A 20,289-nucleotide genomic window follows, 5' to 3' on the forward strand; every position below is an offset into this window, starting at 1 on the left:
GACATCGCTTGGTATTTAGTCGTGTGGTTTGTAGAAAAATATTTCTCACAAGAATGTATAAAAAAAAAACTGAAAAGATAATTGAGGTATTTGTGCTGCGCGTATAGGACGAGTGTACCGTCGATGCGGCGGCAACGGCACATGGGAGATCTCCACCACCAATAACAAGACGTGGGCCAATTACAGTGAATGTGCAAAATTCCTCTATCATTACAACCAGAGCCAGGAGAAGGTAAGGCTCACAATGTTCTCTACCCTTTGACATTTTTCTTCAGCTGGACTTTTGGGAACTGCTCTCTATACGCATTATAGTGCCCTATATAGTGAGTTGACCATTTGGTAGTGCTTGTAGCCGCCATATTGCCACGAGCGTAGTCGTGACCATCCTGTCAAGCGGTACCAATCATCGCGCAGGCAACGTGTTGCAGAAGAAATTGTTTTGTTTATGACGCACATTAATAAACATGACTGTTTATGCGCCGGAGTTAGCCAAAAGGCAAATTTACATCTGTAGGCTCTGGGCCCCGTTGATAAAAAAAATGTCATCTGAAAAATTCAGGCGACACGGTCGTTGAATATTTGTAAGCTCGCAGAATGACAAATGTAAAGACAATGTGAATTTGACAGGACAGATCAGTCAGTCAAGACCCGTGCTTCTCAAATGGTGGGGCGGCCCCCCCTGGGGGGGCGCGGATGATCCCAGGAAAAAGGCTTTGTTTTTGTCACGTGGAATGTAATTGCAATAAAGTGATCATTTTCAGCATTTTCTTTTAGTTTCAGGCACTTTGGTGCACTTGCTTCTTTTTTTCCGTTTTAGACTAAGCTGTAACCCGTATAAACGCGATAAAAATAATCAACGGTTGTTGAAAGTTGATTTATTTATGCATTGTACGATGATAACTATGTTTTTATAGATCGCGAGCTCAGGTGTCAAACTCAAGTTTGTTGATCACCTGTTTTAGCTACAGAATTTTCCGCCCTATAATGCGCACCGGATTATAAGGCGCACCTTCTATCAATGGCCTATTTTAAAACCGTTTTCATATATAAGGCGCACCACATTATAAGGCGCATAGAATAGAAGTTACAGTTGTGGTTGGGCTTGCATTATTTGTCCACTAGATGGAGCTGCGCTAAAGGTAATGACACCAAAACGATCAGATAAATCAGTCTAACTTTTTTCTGGGACTGGGAAACATTACCTCTTGATTACATTAAAAGACGGTACTTTCGTTGATTTAAAAACAGTTTCTGGATTTATTTGACAAAATTGTGCTTTCTTTCACAAAAACTCTTGTCCCCATTTTAATTGCTTAAAAATTGGATCATATGTTTTCAAAACTTCAAATAGTGTACAAAAAATAACATAACTGAAATCCAGAGGTAAAAACATAGCGATTATGTTATTTTATTTTTTGGGGGCCCAAAAATGAAAACTCACGGTGTATGCACTGTACAAAGCATTCTGAATTATAAGGCGCACTAAGGCTTATAGGTGCGCCTTATAGTTCAGAAAATACGGTCGGTCTTCCCCACATGTTTTGTAAAACCGTATAAATGTATAATCCTCTGATCGTATACACCCAATTCTCTTACTATCAAACGAGATGTTTTGAAAGAACTAAATAGCCTCTGCTAGCTTAATAGTAGCATGTTAACAATGCAAACACTAGGCACAAGGGCTAACAATTAGCTTCTATTTGGCGCTCTATCCTCTATTATTAAGCTAAACAAGTTTGGACAACTGTTAAGCAAAAAAGTACATTTTGCTGAGCTTACTTTACCAGGTACTTTAAAGTTTTTGTTTTTGCAATTTTCCTCTACTTTTGTGTCCCCGAGTACTGTATAATACATGTTAACTAGCAAAAGCGTATGATAGCGTACTTAAGAGAGGAACTTCGGCGCTGCTTGAGGATGTCCGGAGCGGCATAGGAGTACATGTCTGAGAACGGTAGGACTGACTAAGATGTTGAGGGATCAGATCCCTGCCCGTTCTGTTCACAACGCTGATGGATAGGCGAACAAATGAGGTTAGACCGCAATCCTCATGGAACAAAACGTTACAGATGAACGTGATCTGAAGTGAGTAACGGGCACGAGGGGGATCGTTTGGAAAGTCGGAGGCGGGGACTGGACAGAAGAGCGATGACAACAGAATACATGTCCGAGAAGGTATAGCGATGATGGAGGGCTTTGAATAGTTGCGGCGTCGAAAGGAGGAGAAGAAATTGATCCCAGTCGATTGAAACGTGCAGAGAAAAGTTTATGATGTTTTATGTTATACTGTAGGCTCTGCGTGGTTTATCGGACAGTGGTGAGGCCAGCCATGATTTATGATTCAGAAATAGCAAAGAGACAAAAGAACCAGACTTAGTGGTGCAGATGAAAATGTTGAAGGTTTAAAATGAGTTGTCAGCCAAGGTTGTTTTGGAGACAAAAACTTGCATGGTTTTACGTCATTCGGAGGAAAGGCGGTATGACTATTAATGGAATGATTAATTTCAGGAAGTTCATAAAACAAATTTGATGTGCAGTAGGTTTTTCGATGTAATCATTTTAAAATCCCAGATTCTCCCCCATACTAGAATGGTTGGACACAACTTGTCACGTGCTACCGCTCGTTACCTGTCAATTTAGTGATTTATTTTTGCAAACACATCTCTACGAAGATCCCAAAAAAAGACACTTTAAGTTGTGCAGTGGATACAAAAATATTTGTAATTAGTTCTTTTTGAGAACATGTCTGACACTTTATGTTGATTTTTTTTTTTTTTGGGGGGGGGGGGGGCAAATATGTATTAATAAACAAGTTAATGATTTGTTTTTGTGAACAGATTATTCTGTAACCCTAAAAGAGGACACTTTATTTTTAATATTTTTCTGTGGACAAATATTTATTTTTGAGAACAGATCTGACACCTTATATTGATCATTTTTTGTGGACAAATATTTATGAATAATTCAGTTATTTCTTTTTGATAACAGATTTCCATGATCCAAAAGATGACACTTTAGCTTGATTTTAGTTTAAAAGGGTCTCAAGTTGAATAAATCATCATTAGTGGCATGTTTTAAACCTTTTTTTTAACGCATACGTATTTCATACACACAAACATATTTCACAGGGGATACATCACTGAAAAATGTTTGCGAACCACTGCTCTAATTTAATGAACATAAATAATGACCATGTTGACTTTTTGGCGTATCTGCTGTTGCACTTGCTAATCAGAGACGAAATGAGATCAAATGAAGAGACATTAGAGCCCAATCTTCTACGCGGTTGCTGTTTGCGTTACAGAGCGCAGTAGGGGATCTGTCCATGTGCAGTCGAGCAATATTGGCATGCGGCCTGAACCATTTTTATATATTCGGCTTTCTTTCATCCTACCGATGTAGCGTCATGCAGACAACAGCACACATCGCTATGATCAGGCGTGGATGATGAGTTTTATACGCTGGCTCACAGTCGGTGTTCCATTCCGCCGCAGGTATTCCTCCCGCTTGTGCGATAGGCTACAATTTCCACTTTCGGGTCATGTTTCACTTTTTTTTTTTTTACCCTCGCCCCAACGTAAAATCGTGAATCTCGGCGGGGGTGTAATCTCACAAAATGTATTTTCCCAAGCTTCAAACGGATACCATCAAGGAAGTTCGCGGATGTAATTCAATCCGTCAGCGTAGTTTGAGGAGATAGAGGCAGCGGGGGATGGCTCGTTTTTTTTTTTTTCTTTTCCCCCTTGAAATTGACCGCAAATGAAGAGATTAGGGGTGAAAGAAGCATAGGTTTTATCGGCAACAGAAAAGTTTGTTTTCTCAAGACTTCCTGAGTTTGGTCACTGTACTTCTGTTCTGATTGCCTCCCAGAATGTTATTGTTGTGTTTGTGTGTATGTTTAAATGTTTTGCTGGTCATCGATATCATATTACTGTTATGCGGAGTTTGCATGTTCCCCCCGTGCTAGTGTGGGTATATCTTCCAACTTCCTATTCCAAAAATATGCCTCAGGTTAATTGAAGACTCTAAAAGGTCCATGAATGAAAATAGCTGTTTAACTTCATGTGCCCCATGATTGACGGGCGAAGAATAACGGGTGTACCCCATTTGTCTTCCAAATTCAGCCTCAAGTTCAACCGCGACTCTAATGAGGTCAAGTGCAAGAAACTCACTTGACGAGTTGAAGTTTAGTAGCATTATTCTTAAAATAAATAAAGTGTCCATTGCACTCACGGTTGATATCAGACAAAAGAAATGTATTGCCTCAGCTCGTTTATTGCTAAAAATAAAAATAAACATGAAACAAGTCATATTACATGTTCTAAAACAACTAAATAGCCTCTGCTAGATTAATGTACAATTAATTTACAATATAACAAAATAAAAATCTATGTCATGCTTTCTCTTCTTACAGTCGAATTTAACAAAAGAAATTGTATTCTGTTTTTAAACAACTACATCGACTATGCTAGCTTAGCGCTAACATGTGATGGAAACACAATCGGCACAAGTGCTAACAATTAGCATCTTTAAGTTGCTTTATTTTCAATGAAACTTGGAGGCGAAAGATTTATGATCTGAAGAGAAATAAGAGAAAACATAAAGAAATGTTACACGTTTTTAAAAGAAATACATAGCATCTGCTAGTGTAATGCTAACAATTAGCATCTACGTGGCACGTTATCTTCTTACTTTGAAAATAAACATGAAACAAGTCAGATTACATGTTTTAAAACAACTAAATAGCCTCTGCTAGATTAATGCAAAATTTTTAACGTACAATACAACAAGACACGTCTTTAAAAAAAATAAATAGCTTTTGCTAGTTTCATGCTGGAATAAAGTACAACGGAATCACAAAAGGCACAAATGCTAACAATTAACATCTGTGTGCTGCGTAATTCTCTTCCAATCAAACATGATTTTTTTTTTTTTACATGTTTTTATAAGCACTAGATAACCACTGCTAGCTTAATGCAAACATACGACAGAAACACTGTAGGCACAGGGTTTCACAATTAACATCTTTATCCTCCTAATATCATTTAGATTGTATTACACTTCTTTTTAAATCAACTACACTAACACTAACACTAACACTAACATTCAATGGCAACACAAAAGGCATAAGGACTAACAATTCACATCTATGTGGCGGTTTATCCTCAGCTAAGGACGAATATTACTGCTTTACTTAGAAGAAGAGCTGCATTTTCAGTACTGTATATTGGTATGTCTCTTTTATGCTGCCTCTAAATGGCCTCAACGCGTAGACCAAAATGAGCAGCACAATGTACATTGCAGCAAAAAGTGTAACATAAACCTTCGATGTAATGTCAATGTCCAAATGTCATCATCAGCGTTATCGCTGTGTGAGACAGCACCATGAAGTTACATTAACAGTCACAGGAACCTATTTGGAACGTACTACCTTCATGACAAGTCTCATTTGGCGTTATATTGTGTCCGAGGGGATTTGACATTGACTTTATCGCGGTCTCATGCAATGTTTTTATTGTTTTTTTAACAGGATGTCTTTCACCGCTTGTACCTCATCTACACCGTGGGCTACTCTGTCTCACTGGGTTCGCTGATCGTGGCTGTGGTCATCTTGGGATATTTCCGGTGGGTCACTGCCGTCTGTTTTTCAGTGTCTTTCTCAAAAGCTTCACTTTTAGATTTTTTTTTTTTTCCGGTGAAAAATGGTTGAAGTACCCTATTTTCCGCACTATAAGGCGCACCAGATTATAAGGCGCACCCTCAATTAATGACATATTTTAAAACTTTTCCATATATAAGGCGCACCTGATTATAACACGCACCCTCAATTAATAACATATTTTAAAACTTTTTCAATCAATATAGTAATACTCAAAGTAATAACAATAATAACTCAAATAATAACTAAACTCTCACTAGCACAATAACTCAATGTCAATATGAGCAAAATTGTTCAACTGTAAACACACAAAAGAAACAGGCAAAGCTTACTTTATCACTTCATTCCCCATCTACGAATCCCAATCTCAGGATTAACCAATATATAAGGCGCACCTGATTATAAGGCGCACCATCAGCTTTTCAAAAAAACTAAGGCTTCTAGGTGCGCCTTATAGTGCGGAAAATATGGTAATTATTGGAAACAAAAACAGGAAGTCCTATTTATCTTTTCCTAAAGCAATCATGCATTCACTAATTCTTTTAAAAGGATTTTTTGCACGTTTGCTTGTTTGTTTGTTTTATTTAAAATCTCGAGTCCCTTCAAGTACCCACAGGGGTACTAGTACCCCCATTTGAGAACCACTAATCTCGGCAAGCCAAGAAAAAAGAGCGGGGCGGCTAACTCAATTATTTGATTGAACACACGATAGTATAATTTAGAAAGATTTGATAGTGACGGCCTTCCATTGCACTGAACAGAAATTCTTCTCGGAATTCCTAATGAAGTGATAAATGAATAGATCAAAAGTGGTGGGGAGCCCTGGAGAAAACCGCATTTACTTACGACAGCTTTATAGTCAATTAAACGCACAGACGACGATGATGATGATGATGATAAGCACCTCTTCCATCGTCTCGTTCAGCCCGCTGATGTTTTTCACGGCCTGTTAATGCCGTTTTGAGGACGAGGCGGGCAACAGGAAGTGTCAGGAATCGACACTCTGTTTACTCATGTTTCCACACCAGCCGTCAGGAGCCTTCAGCGCGGCTCCCCACTGGCACCAGGCAATATGTACGGGGCCAAATGAGTTTAATAAGTTCTCCCGAGGGCCCATCTGACATTCCGGCTACGCCGTTCCAGAACAGCCTCACCTCAAACACGTCAGCTCGGAGACACCGGCGCTCCCCAAATGTTTTCCCGGGCAGGGACAGGAGATATTTCACATTAATGTGGGTGTTTCTCACTGGGGAAATGTGGGATGGATTAGTTGTCACCTACGGCTTCTAATCAATAGACTGCCTTGTCAAATCTTTAGCTCATTAAACCGCCAAAGAATATTAGATCGTATTGGGATTAGCAGTATTGACACTGAGGTTTTATGTCAGCGCGCGGTTACCGTCACGCGCGACCTCCACACGGTTAATGTTCAGGCTGGATGTTTGTGGGCAAGGTGATGTTAATTTCTGGAACATATGCATGCAATTGCCTTGTTATTGCAATTCGATGTGTTGCAAAGGATTCTGGGATTTCAGCTGCATCAAGTGATAAGAAAATCCCAAATCATCATCATCAAAAAAAAAAAAAATTAATCTGCAAATGCGGATTTATTCAAATCGATAACACTTGCAAAACGTAGTTATCGTTAGATAAATCTAAAAAATAAATATATGCAAATTAAAAAAAAAAAATCGAATCAACTCTGGTTTGAAGCCCCTCTACAGGAATGTGTCCGCCTCAACGATTGCTTTCAACCAGCCATCGTTTTGTGTTATTAGACGTCTGCACTGCACCAGAAACTACATCCACATGCACCTCTTCGTGTCCTACATGCTAAGAGCCGTTAGCATCTTCGTCAAGGACATCGTGCTCTACTCGGGATCCGCCCTGGAAGATGTGGAACGCGTCACGGTGGAAGAACTCAAGTCCATCACGGAGGCACCCCCTTCCAACAAAGCGCATTTTGTAAGTGCAAACACAATACAGTAACTACCGTATTTTCCGCACTATAAGGCGACCTAAAAGCCTTGATTTTTTTTTTTTTAAAAGCTGATGGCGCGCCTTATAATCAGGTGTGCCTTATATATAGATCAATATTGGGATTGGTAGATGGGGAATGAAGTGATAAAGTAAGCTTTACCTGTTTCTTTTGTGTGTTTACAGTTGAACAAGGTTGCTCATATTGACATTGAGTTATTATGCTATTGAGAGTTATTATTTGAGTTATTGTTATTTCAGTATTACTATATTGTGATTGAAAAAGTTGTAAAATATGTCATTAATTGAGGGTGCACCTTATAATCCGGTGCGCATTATATATATGGAAAAAGTTTTAAAATATGTCATTAATTGAAGATGCGCCTTATAATCCGGTGCACCTTATAGTGTGGAAAATACAGTACTAATATGTATTTCAAACATATAAATGACAATATAAAAAAAAGTGACAATATATTAATAGCTTAATTTTCATTTCATATAGGCCTGGTTTTTGTGAAAATGCGTCAAGTTGCTCCCTTTTTTACTCCTGGTTTCAAAAACCAAAACTCAAACTGCACGCAATCTCTCCAACCAAAAGTTAAAAGTAATGTTTGTGATTTTTGAGTTATTTTGCTTTGAGAAATGTGTTCCAATCGCTAAAAGGGTGTAGCTAACTGTTGATGAATTCTTGGGGAGAGGTGTGAAGCATTGAGCCTCTGAAAGAGGAAGTGGCAGGTCTCTTTTTGCAACGGCTCACCCTGGCTTTTCCAGGGTCGGAGCAAATAACCGCCGCTTTTTTTGTCCTTGTGCCAAGCATTTACTCGAGGCTGGCGCTGCTTTGCTTCCCTCCCTGCCGTTGGCGCCCCCAGCTGCCCCTCCTTCCCCCTGTCCAAAACTCCACTTTAAACTGTGTGCTTTTCATGCAAGCGTGAATATGCAAGCTAATAATCTGCCTAATGCCTTCTGTAGGCTTTTTTTTTTCCATCACCAAAAAAAGGTCATCGGCATGAAATTAGATTGAATTTTTTTGTCCCGGCTTTTGATGTGTTCATTAACAAGAGCGTGTGAATTTAAATGAACTGTCCTCATATAAACAAACTCAAAAAGACATCGCTCATATATTTGCCGGCTGCATATTCGTCATTTTGTCGAAAATGCCTGATGTTGAATCACCATTCTTTTTAACACACCCCTAAGAAAATATTATGTCATAGTGACTCAAAATTATATAGCACAGAAGAAAAAAATTGAATAAAAGTCCTAGCTTTGAAAGAGCTTTGTAAGATTAAAAGTCATCGGAACATGAATGTGACAAGCACGGAAAGTTAGTACTACAGACTTTGAAACTTAATGAAAGCAAGTAGGTATAGCAAGAGCTCTATATAACTAGCTAACTAGATAGCTCTTATCTAAATCTCGATAGATAGATAGATAGATAGATAGATAGATAGATAGATAGATAGATAGATAGATAGATAGATAGATAGATAGATAGATAGATAGATAGATAGATAGATAGATAGATAGATAGATAGATAGATACGCTAGCTCGTTAGCAAGCTATCTATGATAGATAGACAGACAGACAGACAGACAGACAGACAGACAGACTGATTGATTCCAAACTTGGTAGATTGCCCGCTAGCATGCTAGCTAGCTACTAGCTAGATGGATGGATGTGAAAATGCTTTGTAAAAATGCTTTGTGAAATCAGTATCCAATATCTTATAATCAAGCCTCTTCCAAATGTGAATGAAAATACGACATGTATCAGATCTCTGCCACAGCCATTTCTGTTCCGTTATGATAGAGCTGCCGTATGCCCGCTTGACCCCGTCGACACACATGGACGGACGGTTCAAAAAATAAACCAATAAAGGCATCGGGAAATTGGCCACTCGTAGTGCAAATGCAGCGTGCTTCACATCAAATGCGTCCACAGCTCTCTCCAAAGCAAAGCATTTTTCTCATCACGTGACAGTGGCGGCAGACAATAAAGAGCCATCAGCAATCAGCGCCGAGTGGCCTCTAATAACACAGCGTCGTGACAACTAGGCAACAAGCTGCGAGGGGAAGCACAACTGGAGCAGAATCAATGGCTGGCCAAATCAGCTCCCTCTCCTGAGACCTCCGCTCATTCCGTCGTTACCGCCGCGCATCACGTTAAATGGATCATTCTGCTCAAATCGCGTATGAGCGGACGCACTGGCTTTTGTTTGCTGTTACGCAATGCGCTCGTCGAATCTTACGCGCATCTGTGCACTCGCACAAAGACTGCGCACGCGAAGTCACGGGACGTCTGCAAACTGCATTCACAATGATCAATGTTGTATTTTTACCGCATTTTCCGGACTATTGGGGTCGAAAATTGAACGGCGAAACAGTTGTTGTCACGGGTAAGCCGCACTGCACTGTAAGGCCCCCCGCGATAAGCGAAAAAATGCAAAGTAGCTTCAAAAAACGGAATTTTTATGCATGTGTAATGTGGGTAACTGAATTTTTTAATTGTGACAACAAGTATTATACCTATTAAAAAAATATTACTGCAGAACACATATCTACTTAAATTTTAAATGATCAAACTCTATTCAGTAACCGTACTGTTATCCCTTCCCAGTCTCCGAAGAGCCGTGGTTATCTTCGCGGCGCATGGAAGTCTAATTAGAAGTGTAGCTAATGTTTGTAGCTGACCAAACATGATAATAATAATCAGAGTTTACACTTGAAATTCTAATTTATTAAAAAGAAAATCTAGGGAAGTGTCCAGTTTTAGTTAAACTAATGTATTTAGTCGAACTAACTCCTTTTTTATTGCCTTCACGCGCATGCATTCATGTAACAGCCAGTGTTAGCGGTAGTAGCAAGTGGTAGTAGTTTAGCGATAGCAGTAGCAAGCAATAGCAGTAGCATTAGCAAAAGTAGTAGCGGTTTTTAGCAATAGCAACAGTGGCAGTAGGTCGCAAACCGTCAGTTCATCCCAGTTTCAGCGTTGAATCAGGTGACACGGACGTACTTAAATAAAGCCCCGCCCACCCCGTAAGCACAAACTTGAAATTAATTATTTGCAATCACCTCTCCCACAACTTCATCTCCATCTGGGTCAATAGTCTTTAAAAAAAACAAAACAAAACTGCTAATAAACCACAGGACTATAAGCCGCAGGGCTCAAATCATGAGAAAAAAGTAGTTTGAAAAATACAATATTCTCACTCTGTGTGGTTGGATTATCATCTGATCTGATGCCCATTTGTCTTCCCAAGCATGTTTTCCTATGTGAGGATCTATATCTGCCCTCATTTAAGCGGCTTCATGTAACACCTGTGCGCGAAAACACCTTCACTGGAGTCACAGGTGAAGATCAGGTTATCTATGGGCCGATCTTGTTACCTGGCTAGTTTTTATGTTATGCCAAAGAAAAGGTCAGATTTCACCCCAGCCTGGATATTTGAGGCGTAATAATTAAAGGTATTTATGATTTTTTTTTTCATTCAACCGTTCAAATTATTCAGTGGGATCAGTTCTATCCATATATATGTAGATTCTATTTATTAACACCCACAAAAACTTGAAAAATGATACGGTCTGTCTTTGTAGCCAGTGAAGTGACGACGACACATTAAGACTAGAACTGGTCTCTACCGCCACCTACTGTCTTGAGGCGAAACACAAGTCAACAAAGAATTTTCTGTTTGCTGACACTGACCGTCGCACAACGGACTGCTGCAAAAACCGCAGGAAAATCAATGTCATAAATTGTACTGTTATCGCAACGTGTTGGATACACGTAGTATGTGAACGTTGTTCAACAGCAAGCCAAACTCATTAGTTTCATGAGCCAGGTAGCTGAGCGTCTTGCTCCTTTTATTACACTTGGGATGACTTGAGGTTCATGAACATTCAGAGTGAAACTGAAAACAAACGAAATTAGCATTAGCACTTTGCTAACGAAATAAATGCGTCACAAATGACTTCCGTAGAAAATGAATTAGCTTAGATGCTAACGTCAGCTAGCAATTAGCGATGCTAAACGAACACGTTCGCGATCTTTTAATATGCTAATTTGTCCATTAACATTCATATAAATTCAACCAGAACAATGTCTAGAACACTGCAAAATACAGGACTTACAGCCATTGCGTTCGGAGGGACAAGAAAGCACGAAGACAAACACAATGTCCAGCCGGAGGTAGGTAAATTGCGCACGTTCTTTTCTAAGCACGGCTTATATGCTACCGTTACACACGGCGACTTCCTGTTTGCGCCTTCAAAATAAAGTAGAGAACGGAAGCTACATACACGGAACAAACACGTGATTGTAAACAGAACAAAAGAACTACTGTACAACATTTGGAAACATTTCTCAACAAATATTACTGTGGGCAGAACATAAATCCTATTAAAACGAATTTTAAAAATTGTAATTACAATGGTTTTATATGCTCCAAAATATGTACAATTATTATTTTTCTACACAAAATCTCGCATGTCCTGCTGCAATCACATGGAAGTGTCAATAGCACAAGGGTTAAGAGAGACAAACTGCATCCTCTCAAATCCAATCCAATGTGTCCAGATTGGCTGCAAAGCGGCCGTGACCCTCTTCATGTATTTTTTGGCGACCAACTACTTCTGGATCCTGGTGGAGGGCCTGTACCTGCACAGCCTCATCTTCATGACCTTCTTCTCGGACCGCAAATATCTTTGGGGCTTCACCCTGATCGGATGGGGTGAGTGGACGCCATTGGCCCGCCGGTATCATTAGACGGGGTAATGTAGCGGAGATCGTTTTGGGTACGGGCTTCACAGCACCTGCATTGTACACACTGTGCGTATCAATGACGTAAGCACAGCGCATACAATGTGGATGCCGCGCTCGCCCATTTTCATCACGGGTGAATAAAGGAGCAGGTGTCCGCATTGGAGGGCTTCTTACTTCTGCTCATTTGAATGTTTGATTTTGCAGGTGTGCCAGCCATGTTTGTGAGCGTTTGGGCGACGGTGAGGGCCACGTTTGCCGACACGGAGTGAGTGCCTTTTGATTATTCTCCTTATGTTTGCGCTTCGCTGAATCGGAAAAAAAAAAATGGAGCCACCACTGTTTTCTCATGAATCTGTTTAGGAAGTTTTGCATATTTAATATAAGACCCAAATATTCCAAAACAGCAGTTTTCCCTTAACCCCTGGGGGAACGTTTGACCCAACTCTGGCTTTTTGATATTTTTGATTTGTGATATCAAAAAGAAAAACACGCAAAAAAGATATAGATTGCCAAAACATGCCGAATTTTGATAGCCCGCCCCTTCTAAACGCTTGCAAACGGGAGGTCTAGAGCTACATCCTACTGGTGTCAAATTTAGCCCATGTCAGGCTCATTTACTGCCATTCAAAATCTGAAATGTTTTCAATTTTTGTACACATTGAAAAGCCGACATTTTATCATTTTTGCATGAATCCTTTCAATGGCGATTTGTAAACGAGGTGCAATAGAAGTTGTTGACACCCCATAACCACCGGGCGGCGCTAGCGGCCAACTAATGACATTTGCAAGACTTTCAATGACTTAGATGATTGGCTTAGCCTGGACTCCCAAAAGTCTGTAAAACTCATAATACTCTAAATATGACATCATGAATAATACCAATTTTATAAATATATACATTTACAGTGTAGGTACTTTTTCTGTTATTGCGCAGTCCACATATTCTACGTCTTTCATTTTTTGTTTTGTTTTTTTTCGAAATAATGGATGCATGGAAATCCAAAGCGAAGCGCCAGCTCCAAAGTATGCCCATCCCCGCTCGGCTTGTGAAATTTTAAAAGTGCTGCTGAGCGCAAAAGCTCTTGATCAGCACGCCGTCTGCCGGATCTTCCCAGTCAGCGGGGATCCGGCTCAACCTCCCGTGAGCGGAACTCGAAGCAGCGGAGCGAAATAACAACCTCTTTGCCCGCTTGCGCATTAGACACGTATCAATCAGCCATACCGACGAGTAAACTCAAGTTGGCTTTACCGCTAATGGGTTACAAACAAGACGCGGATATGGATTGCTGAAGAAAATCGTACTTATCTTGGATCAAATCGTTTACCGAACACTTATTCCAGATGCGTTTTTTATTTTGTGGCAGGTGCTGGGATTTAAGTGCGGGCAATTTGAAATGGATTTATCAAGTGCCTATACTTGCAGCCGTGGTGGTAAGTGCACACTTGCCATTGGATGCGGTCCCGCCGCCCCGCCGTGAAGAAAATCATGGCGTTTTGCTAGCACCGGCTCTATTAGAGCTTCCCAGGAATCAAACCTGTCATTATAGCCTTCTTGTTATGTGTTTACTCTTTTGGCAGGTCAATTTTGTGCTATTTTTAAACATCATTAGAGTCCTAGCAACCAAACTGCGGGAGACCAACGCGGGAAGATGTGATACGCGACAGCAGTATAGGTATGGGATGATTTATTTCTCGTATTTTTCAAGCAAACTTTGGAAGCGCTGTTAAATTCCTGACTCCTCTGCTGAAAAACTGCGTCGCGGATGACACTACCAGGCGTCCGTATGTGTCACTGTTACACAATTTAGCAAGGCTTCATCTTCCGATTTATTTGCTCTCCATTTGAAATGAAACGTGAACCGTCACAGCTTTGGCATTAGATTTGCTGATACCTGCAGTTAAAATGGCACATACCCGCGTTTGAGAAGCGCTGCTAAAAGAACGGAGCTTATCAATACATTCATTACTAGAGTCCCAATAATTTTGATTGGCATTTCCAAAAGTAGTTTTAAAATCATTTTCGCAATTTTTAGCTGACATTTACAGGAATGAAACCTTTGATCAGGGCGCTTTCGGTGGTGTAGCTAGCTTAGCATAGCATGAATCAAAACTGAGCATTCATGTCTTGCTCCTGGACAACCAAGACAATCTCTAAAACCTTAAAAAAACAAACAAAAAAAAACTATCCATGGTGGGATGATGTCGAAATGAAATAAAAGTTGTAGTTTTCTGACTTTTTTCTAGGGCTGGGGAAAAAAAAAAATCGACCAAGTCTGGTGAGTCGACATTGAAATTATGTCGACTAACAATATCCACTGGAGCACATATGCAAAGACCGTCTCGACAGAAGGCTCTATTGCGTGTTTTAGTGCACATCTCGTGGCCGAATGGCTGATTTGGCAATTTGTGTGCCTAAAAATGCTTAGGAACTTTCATTAAAGACAATATTATAACCAGTTATACTATAGTAGGTTTAGTTGCTCAAATTTTAACCAGTAGGTGAAGCAAGAGACGTGTCCATCTCAAAGAAGAAGAACAGGAAGTTATTAACCTCGTCGTAGCTAAGAGACAGCGTCACTCTCAAGTTTACTCATTTAGGCATTTTCTATAAGCGATTTTAAGAACAATAATCCATGTGTAATTCACACACAACGCTACGTATGCGTTAATAGTTGAATAGCTAAATAGTAGTTAGTGTTTATTGACAGCACGCTAATGCTGATCGCAATAGCATAGCATCTACAAACTTTGTTGGTGTCTAAAAACTCGAATGTGTTGTTGATCAAAAATAACGAGCAGTTAGACCCACCCTCAATTTACAACGAAACTGAATAGATTATTTAAAAAAGATATCCATTTAACAAATAGGGTCATCTATTTTTAAAAAAAGCTCTATAGTGACAAGGCGACATTTTTCCCACCGTGGTAGAAAACTGCTGAAGTCCACCCTGGTGCTGATGCCGCTGTTTGGCGTGCACTACATCATATTCAACGCCATGCCCTACACGGAGGTGTCGGGCATCCCTTGGCAGATCCAGATGCACTACGAGATGCTCTTCAACTCCTTCCAGGTACACTTGTGCACCTTACAAACTACCGTAATTCCCCAAATATAAGCCGCACCCTTCATTTTGGGCTCAAATTCCGGTGTTTTCAATGTTTGTCAGCATTACAAAAACAAACAGAAACCATCTCATCATTCCAAACTCTTCATATTATCTTGTGTTCATATCTGTAAGATATGTATTTGTTGCGCGTTGAGTGTGTTTCAGATTTCCCACATTGTGAGTGGTCAGCGAACGCCTCGCCAGTGTAACTTTGAATGCGCTTGAAGCAGTTGTCTTTCCTTCTCCTTGCGACGCACTCGGGTTTATTTTGCCACACATACCTGAAGTTGCGGAGCGTACATGTTTCACCAAGTTTATGATTGTGTGTAAATGCCAAAAAAAAATGCCAATTAATAAACAAGTCTAATGGAATATGGAAAAACGGTTCTTTCCATTTTAGTAATATTCCTGTGTGTGACCAAGGATAGACTCGGACGTCGGTTCAGTCTGCTCTGTTCTTGTATCGAAAATAATGCACCTAACACGAGCTGCTAGTAGCCGCAACAAGCACTCGCTGCTAAAAACCAACTGACGTCCGCCCTCTAGCTCATCTCGTTTCGCTAATTATTGTAAGTATGGATATGGCCGATATGAAAATGCACATCTGTGCGCCAAAACCCGGAGACCGCGCGTCTTATATTTTGAGAATCACGGTATTTTGCGTATGTTTATGTAGTGCCACGGCTAAATAAATGTGGCCAAAGAAAGTCTACTCTGTGCTTTTATTTTGAAGGTCAGTATTCTGACGCTACGTATTATGTTGATGTTATGAAGTAGGACTTGCCTCGAGTGTTATATAAAAGCTTGCATTGTTGAGTTTGACGTGCGTGACCGGTATTTGAACTCAAAGTTCAAAGTCAGGGATTTTACCCACACGGAGCCAGCTTCCATTGAGTACATCAATGTTTTATATTGTTCCATTCAATTTACTTCAAGGTCAAGGCAAGGTTATTTATATGGCGCGCTTCACGCTATTTAAAAGCATTCACAAACAAACCGCTTTCAGAAACTGGGCACAGAAATAAAAAGTAGCTTACTTTCAGGAATTGTTATATTGAATCAAGTCATTTCAACATTGAAATTTTTCACATAAACCAACAATTTCACTTTTTTTCAATGGACTCATTTTTCAGGCCAGAAATTCACAGGTTCATAAATTGTATGCGATCCGCCACAATTTTTTATTCATCCACTGATTCACATGGTATCAAAAGTACATCATTTTCATCACTAACCCTTGTGCAGTAGTATCGTGTCCATTTTTTGGCAAGTTCCTCCACATTCTACTTGTAGTATTTTAGCTCAGTATATAATTTCACATTTTCACCCCAAAAAATATTGTTTTCTGAAGAGAGAGTAATCAGAACAGTTTAGTTTAATTCCTTTATAATTCAATTCACCTTGGGAAGACATTGGAATTTTCATAAATTTCATAGTCCAAAATTTTCACTTTATCAGGCAAATTTTCCTAATTTTTCAGCCCCTAAAATTGATATATAATGTAAACCTAACAGATGTGAGTTTCATGAGGGAGACGGGCAATCCCACAAGACGCGTGATGGGCTCCCGCGAGGGCAGGAGTCGTAATCTATTCCCGCCCCAACTCCCGCCCTCATTAGTCCGGCGGCGCCGGAAGCCAATCGCGCGTCTTGTAGGAGCGCCGTCCACAGCCTACGCTTTGGCTCTGCGGCTTTTCCGTGACGCTTTCTTTGTGTCGCAGGGCTTCCTGGTCGCGATCATTTACTGCTTTTGCAACGGCGAGGTAAGTGACGCCGCGACGGGCGACGTCTCGCGCCAAAGTCGCCGCGTTCTCAAAACGCGCGTCGCGTTCGCGTTCAAAGGTGCAAGCGGAGATCAAGAAGTCGTGGAGCCGTCGGACCCTGGCGCTGGACTTCAAGCGGAAGGCGCGCAGCGGCAGCAACACGTACAGCTACGGACCAATGGTGTCGCACACCAGCGTCACCAACGTGACGGCCCGGGCGCCGCACGCCCTGCACCTCACCACCCGGCTGGGGCCGGCGCCGCTCAACGGCCACCGCAACCTGCCCGGATACATCAAGAACGGCTCGGTGTCCGAGTGCTCGGCGCCGTCGTCGGCGCAGGAGATCCACGGCGAGGCCGAGGAGCCGGCGGCGCCGCGCCGGGACGCCCCTGAGGAGAAGCCCTCGCCCGTGCTGGTGGTGGAGGAGGAGCGGGAGACGGTCATGTGACCCCTTTGAATTTTTGTGGCCAAGACTCTTTGAGCTGCCGCCGGTGAATGTGCAACAGTCGTTTTTTTTTTTTTTTTAATGTTTTTTCCTTCTAATCCACTGCCATCATTTTTTTTTTTTTTTTTTTTACATTTGATGCATTTTTATTCCTGCATAAATGAGACTGACTGGAGTTGCCAGGAAACAGCCTTAATCGCTCTCATGGAAGACATTGTTTCTTTTGAAAGAAGTTGCATTCAAAAAAAAAAGAATAAATAAAGTCCTTAGCGGTGTTAAAGGGAAGGCACTCAGGTAATTCACAAACACTCTTGATTTTTCAACCTTTTTTTCCGAAAGGCGTTGAAGCATTTAGCAAGGTTTTCCTCTCCAAAATGAAGCTTTTCTGTATTTTTTTTTTCAGTGAATGTTTCCAGTGATTTTTTTTTTTTGCTGTCACTGGAGAACCTTCAAAAGTGGGCGTGGCAAAAAGACATTTCCATAAGCTGGTCCAGTGCTATATATGCTGCTTTGATGATGTACATACAAGTCACAATGTTTACAAATGCCATTCAAATTGTGAGCTAATGTTGGTGCAAATTAGTGATTTTTTTTCATCTGTGTGCGTATATTTTCAGTTGCTTTTGTGTGTGTAGAGGCCGAAGCCAAAACAGGAACAAATTTTGAATCCCGCATTCACAATATTTAAGCAAAGGGGAATTAATTTGCCCCATTGGGCTGCACGTTGGCCTAGTGGTTAGCAAGTCTGCCTCACAGTTCTGTGCTTCAACCAATATTTTTCATGGCTGATTATTGGTCGTCAATGAAGCCCGTGATTGGTCTTTGGAGGCGGGACAAATCATTTTGGCATCAAACTTTGAAAAATTTGACAAATGACACAACATTTACAAATTGTTACGAAAAGTTCAGGGAGCTTGCAGTGTCATCGCTACGTCTTAAACAGTTAAATTAGGAAACATTGAACTGTAGCTATCTTTAATTTTCCTTAATTTGAATGTAAATATTTAATTTAAATCATTTTCCCCCAATAACTGAAATGTTGAAATCATTGTTTTAATTCTAAACATAAAAAAGGGGCACCTTGGAAGTGTTTGGATGCAGTTTTATTTGAAATATTGATTGTGGTTAAATGAGAATTTTTTATTTTTTTTTCGCACTGCGCCATTTTAGGACCAGATGGGACAAATTATTGATTGGCTCGTCCCTTGAACCATTGAGTTGCCATTGATTGAATGAATTTTTTTCTCACCAGATGAGCCTAATAAGCCACCGTAATAAAACTCTTGAAAAGAAGAATCATGACGTCTCACAAAATGTGTTTTAGCAGCTTTTTAAAGCTTGCTTTAATACAACCAGCAAAACATCACAAATGTTTGGATGCAGTTTTATTGATGATTTTTTGCCTTATGAGTATTGAAGGTATGCTAATAAAAAAAAAAAAAAACATTCAATTTGGATGTTTTACCGGTTGTCCAAAAAAAAAATAAAAATACCGATACTGATATTTGGCACCAGCCAGTTCGACTAATTGACTTTCCAGGTCGAGTTTTCCCGGATCTTTTGGTTGAATTCAGAATTCATGCAATAGGCATACTTTTCATGTAAATGTTGATTTACTCTTTAATTTTGGTTTAAATCTTAAAATGACGTCTTTCGAAAAAGCTCGGTTAAAGTCTTGGTAGTACACCAAAATGTAAAACCTTTGGGCTGTATTTATTTCGAGCACACATTTTTCACTGCAGATTAAAACTGCCATTTGTAGTTTCAAGTTTGTGATAATGTTCCAAAATCCTAAAAATATATCTAATTTTCATTGAGGTAACAGTCTCAATGTGTATATTAATTTTCAAGTCAAATGTCAAACAAATTTTTGTCAGAACTTCAGTGAGGAAAAGCGAAACCTCATGAAACACTTGTGATACTTCTTACGTCCTTTAGGTGGCAATGTTGCCGATTTTTATCTTTAAACCTACAGCACCATCTAGAGGGGTAAAATAATACTACAACTGGTTCATGAGGCTTCATTTTCACATCACTAGAGAACTTTCTGTGCTTCCCTCTATATTTTCGAACAATATTCAATATTTTACATTTCCACCGCTATTACAAATGATTTCAACCTTAATCTTCTTTATTTTAGTAGGAGAGAGCTACTGTTCCGATGCAATCTACCGTTCGCTTTATCAGAAGTGAAATCAACTGTCTAGACTTATAATTAAAATGTCACAGCAATGAACTTTGGGTAAGAAAAAAAAAATCATCTAGAGAGTAAGATGGTATTTGAGCACTTTATTGCTATTGATATTGTTATTATTATTATTAGAATAAATATAATGCAGTGCTCTGTGATGATTGTATCATGTAAAAAAGATTGTGTTTGGCCGCCAATAATTCATATGGAGCTAAAAGTTTATGTGGATCTTTTTGGAGCCTGTTGCCATGGAGATGAGAGGCTCAATGTAAGTACATGCCTGTTTTCAATGTGGCTTGCGAAGAAGACAATAAAGATGTTAGTTTTCCCTTTGCTGAGATTTTATTGTGATTGCATATCATCTCAATGATTTTTTTTTTAAATAAATG

The 20,289-nt window shown here is 40.0% G+C and overlaps 1 protein-coding gene and 1 long non-coding RNA gene across 2 annotated transcripts in view; one reads left to right on the forward strand and one right to left on the reverse strand.

Annotated features, from left to right (window-relative positions):
* pth1r (parathyroid hormone 1 receptor) overlaps positions 1–20,224 on the forward strand; it is a 59,598-nt gene extending 39,374 nt beyond the window's left edge. Inside the window, exons 4-13 of the mRNA XM_088429416.1 lie at positions 108–232; positions 5,528–5,622; positions 7,435–7,621; positions 12,210–12,363; positions 12,600–12,660; positions 13,760–13,826; positions 13,974–14,068; positions 15,325–15,466; positions 17,223–17,264; positions 17,344–20,224. Coding sequence (XP_088285542.1) covers positions 108–232; positions 5,528–5,622; positions 7,435–7,621; positions 12,210–12,363; positions 12,600–12,660; positions 13,760–13,826; positions 13,974–14,068; positions 15,325–15,466; positions 17,223–17,264; positions 17,344–17,712 — 1,337 coding nt within the window. The 3' untranslated portion in view covers positions 17,713–20,224. The remainder of the gene's footprint in view (positions 1–107; positions 233–5,527; positions 5,623–7,434; positions 7,622–12,209; positions 12,364–12,599; positions 12,661–13,759; positions 13,827–13,973; positions 14,069–15,324; positions 15,467–17,222; positions 17,265–17,343) is intronic.
* On the reverse strand, positions 11,463–11,827 carry LOC148414438 (uncharacterized). The gene is made up of 2 exons (XR_015867520.1): positions 11,765–11,827; positions 11,463–11,544 (listed from the first exon to the last, which is right to left on the reverse strand). It is a non-coding gene; the product is annotated as an uncharacterized LOC148414438 (long non-coding RNA).
* Positions 20,225–20,289: the final 65 nt, after the last annotated feature.

Source organism: Hippichthys cyanospilos, chromosome 12 (genome assembly GCF_059441005.1).
Source record: "Hippichthys cyanospilos isolate Australia breed blue-spotted pipefish chromosome 12, RoL_Hcya_1.0, whole genome shotgun sequence".
Taxonomy (NCBI): domain Eukaryota; kingdom Metazoa; phylum Chordata; class Actinopteri; order Syngnathiformes; family Syngnathidae; genus Hippichthys; species Hippichthys cyanospilos.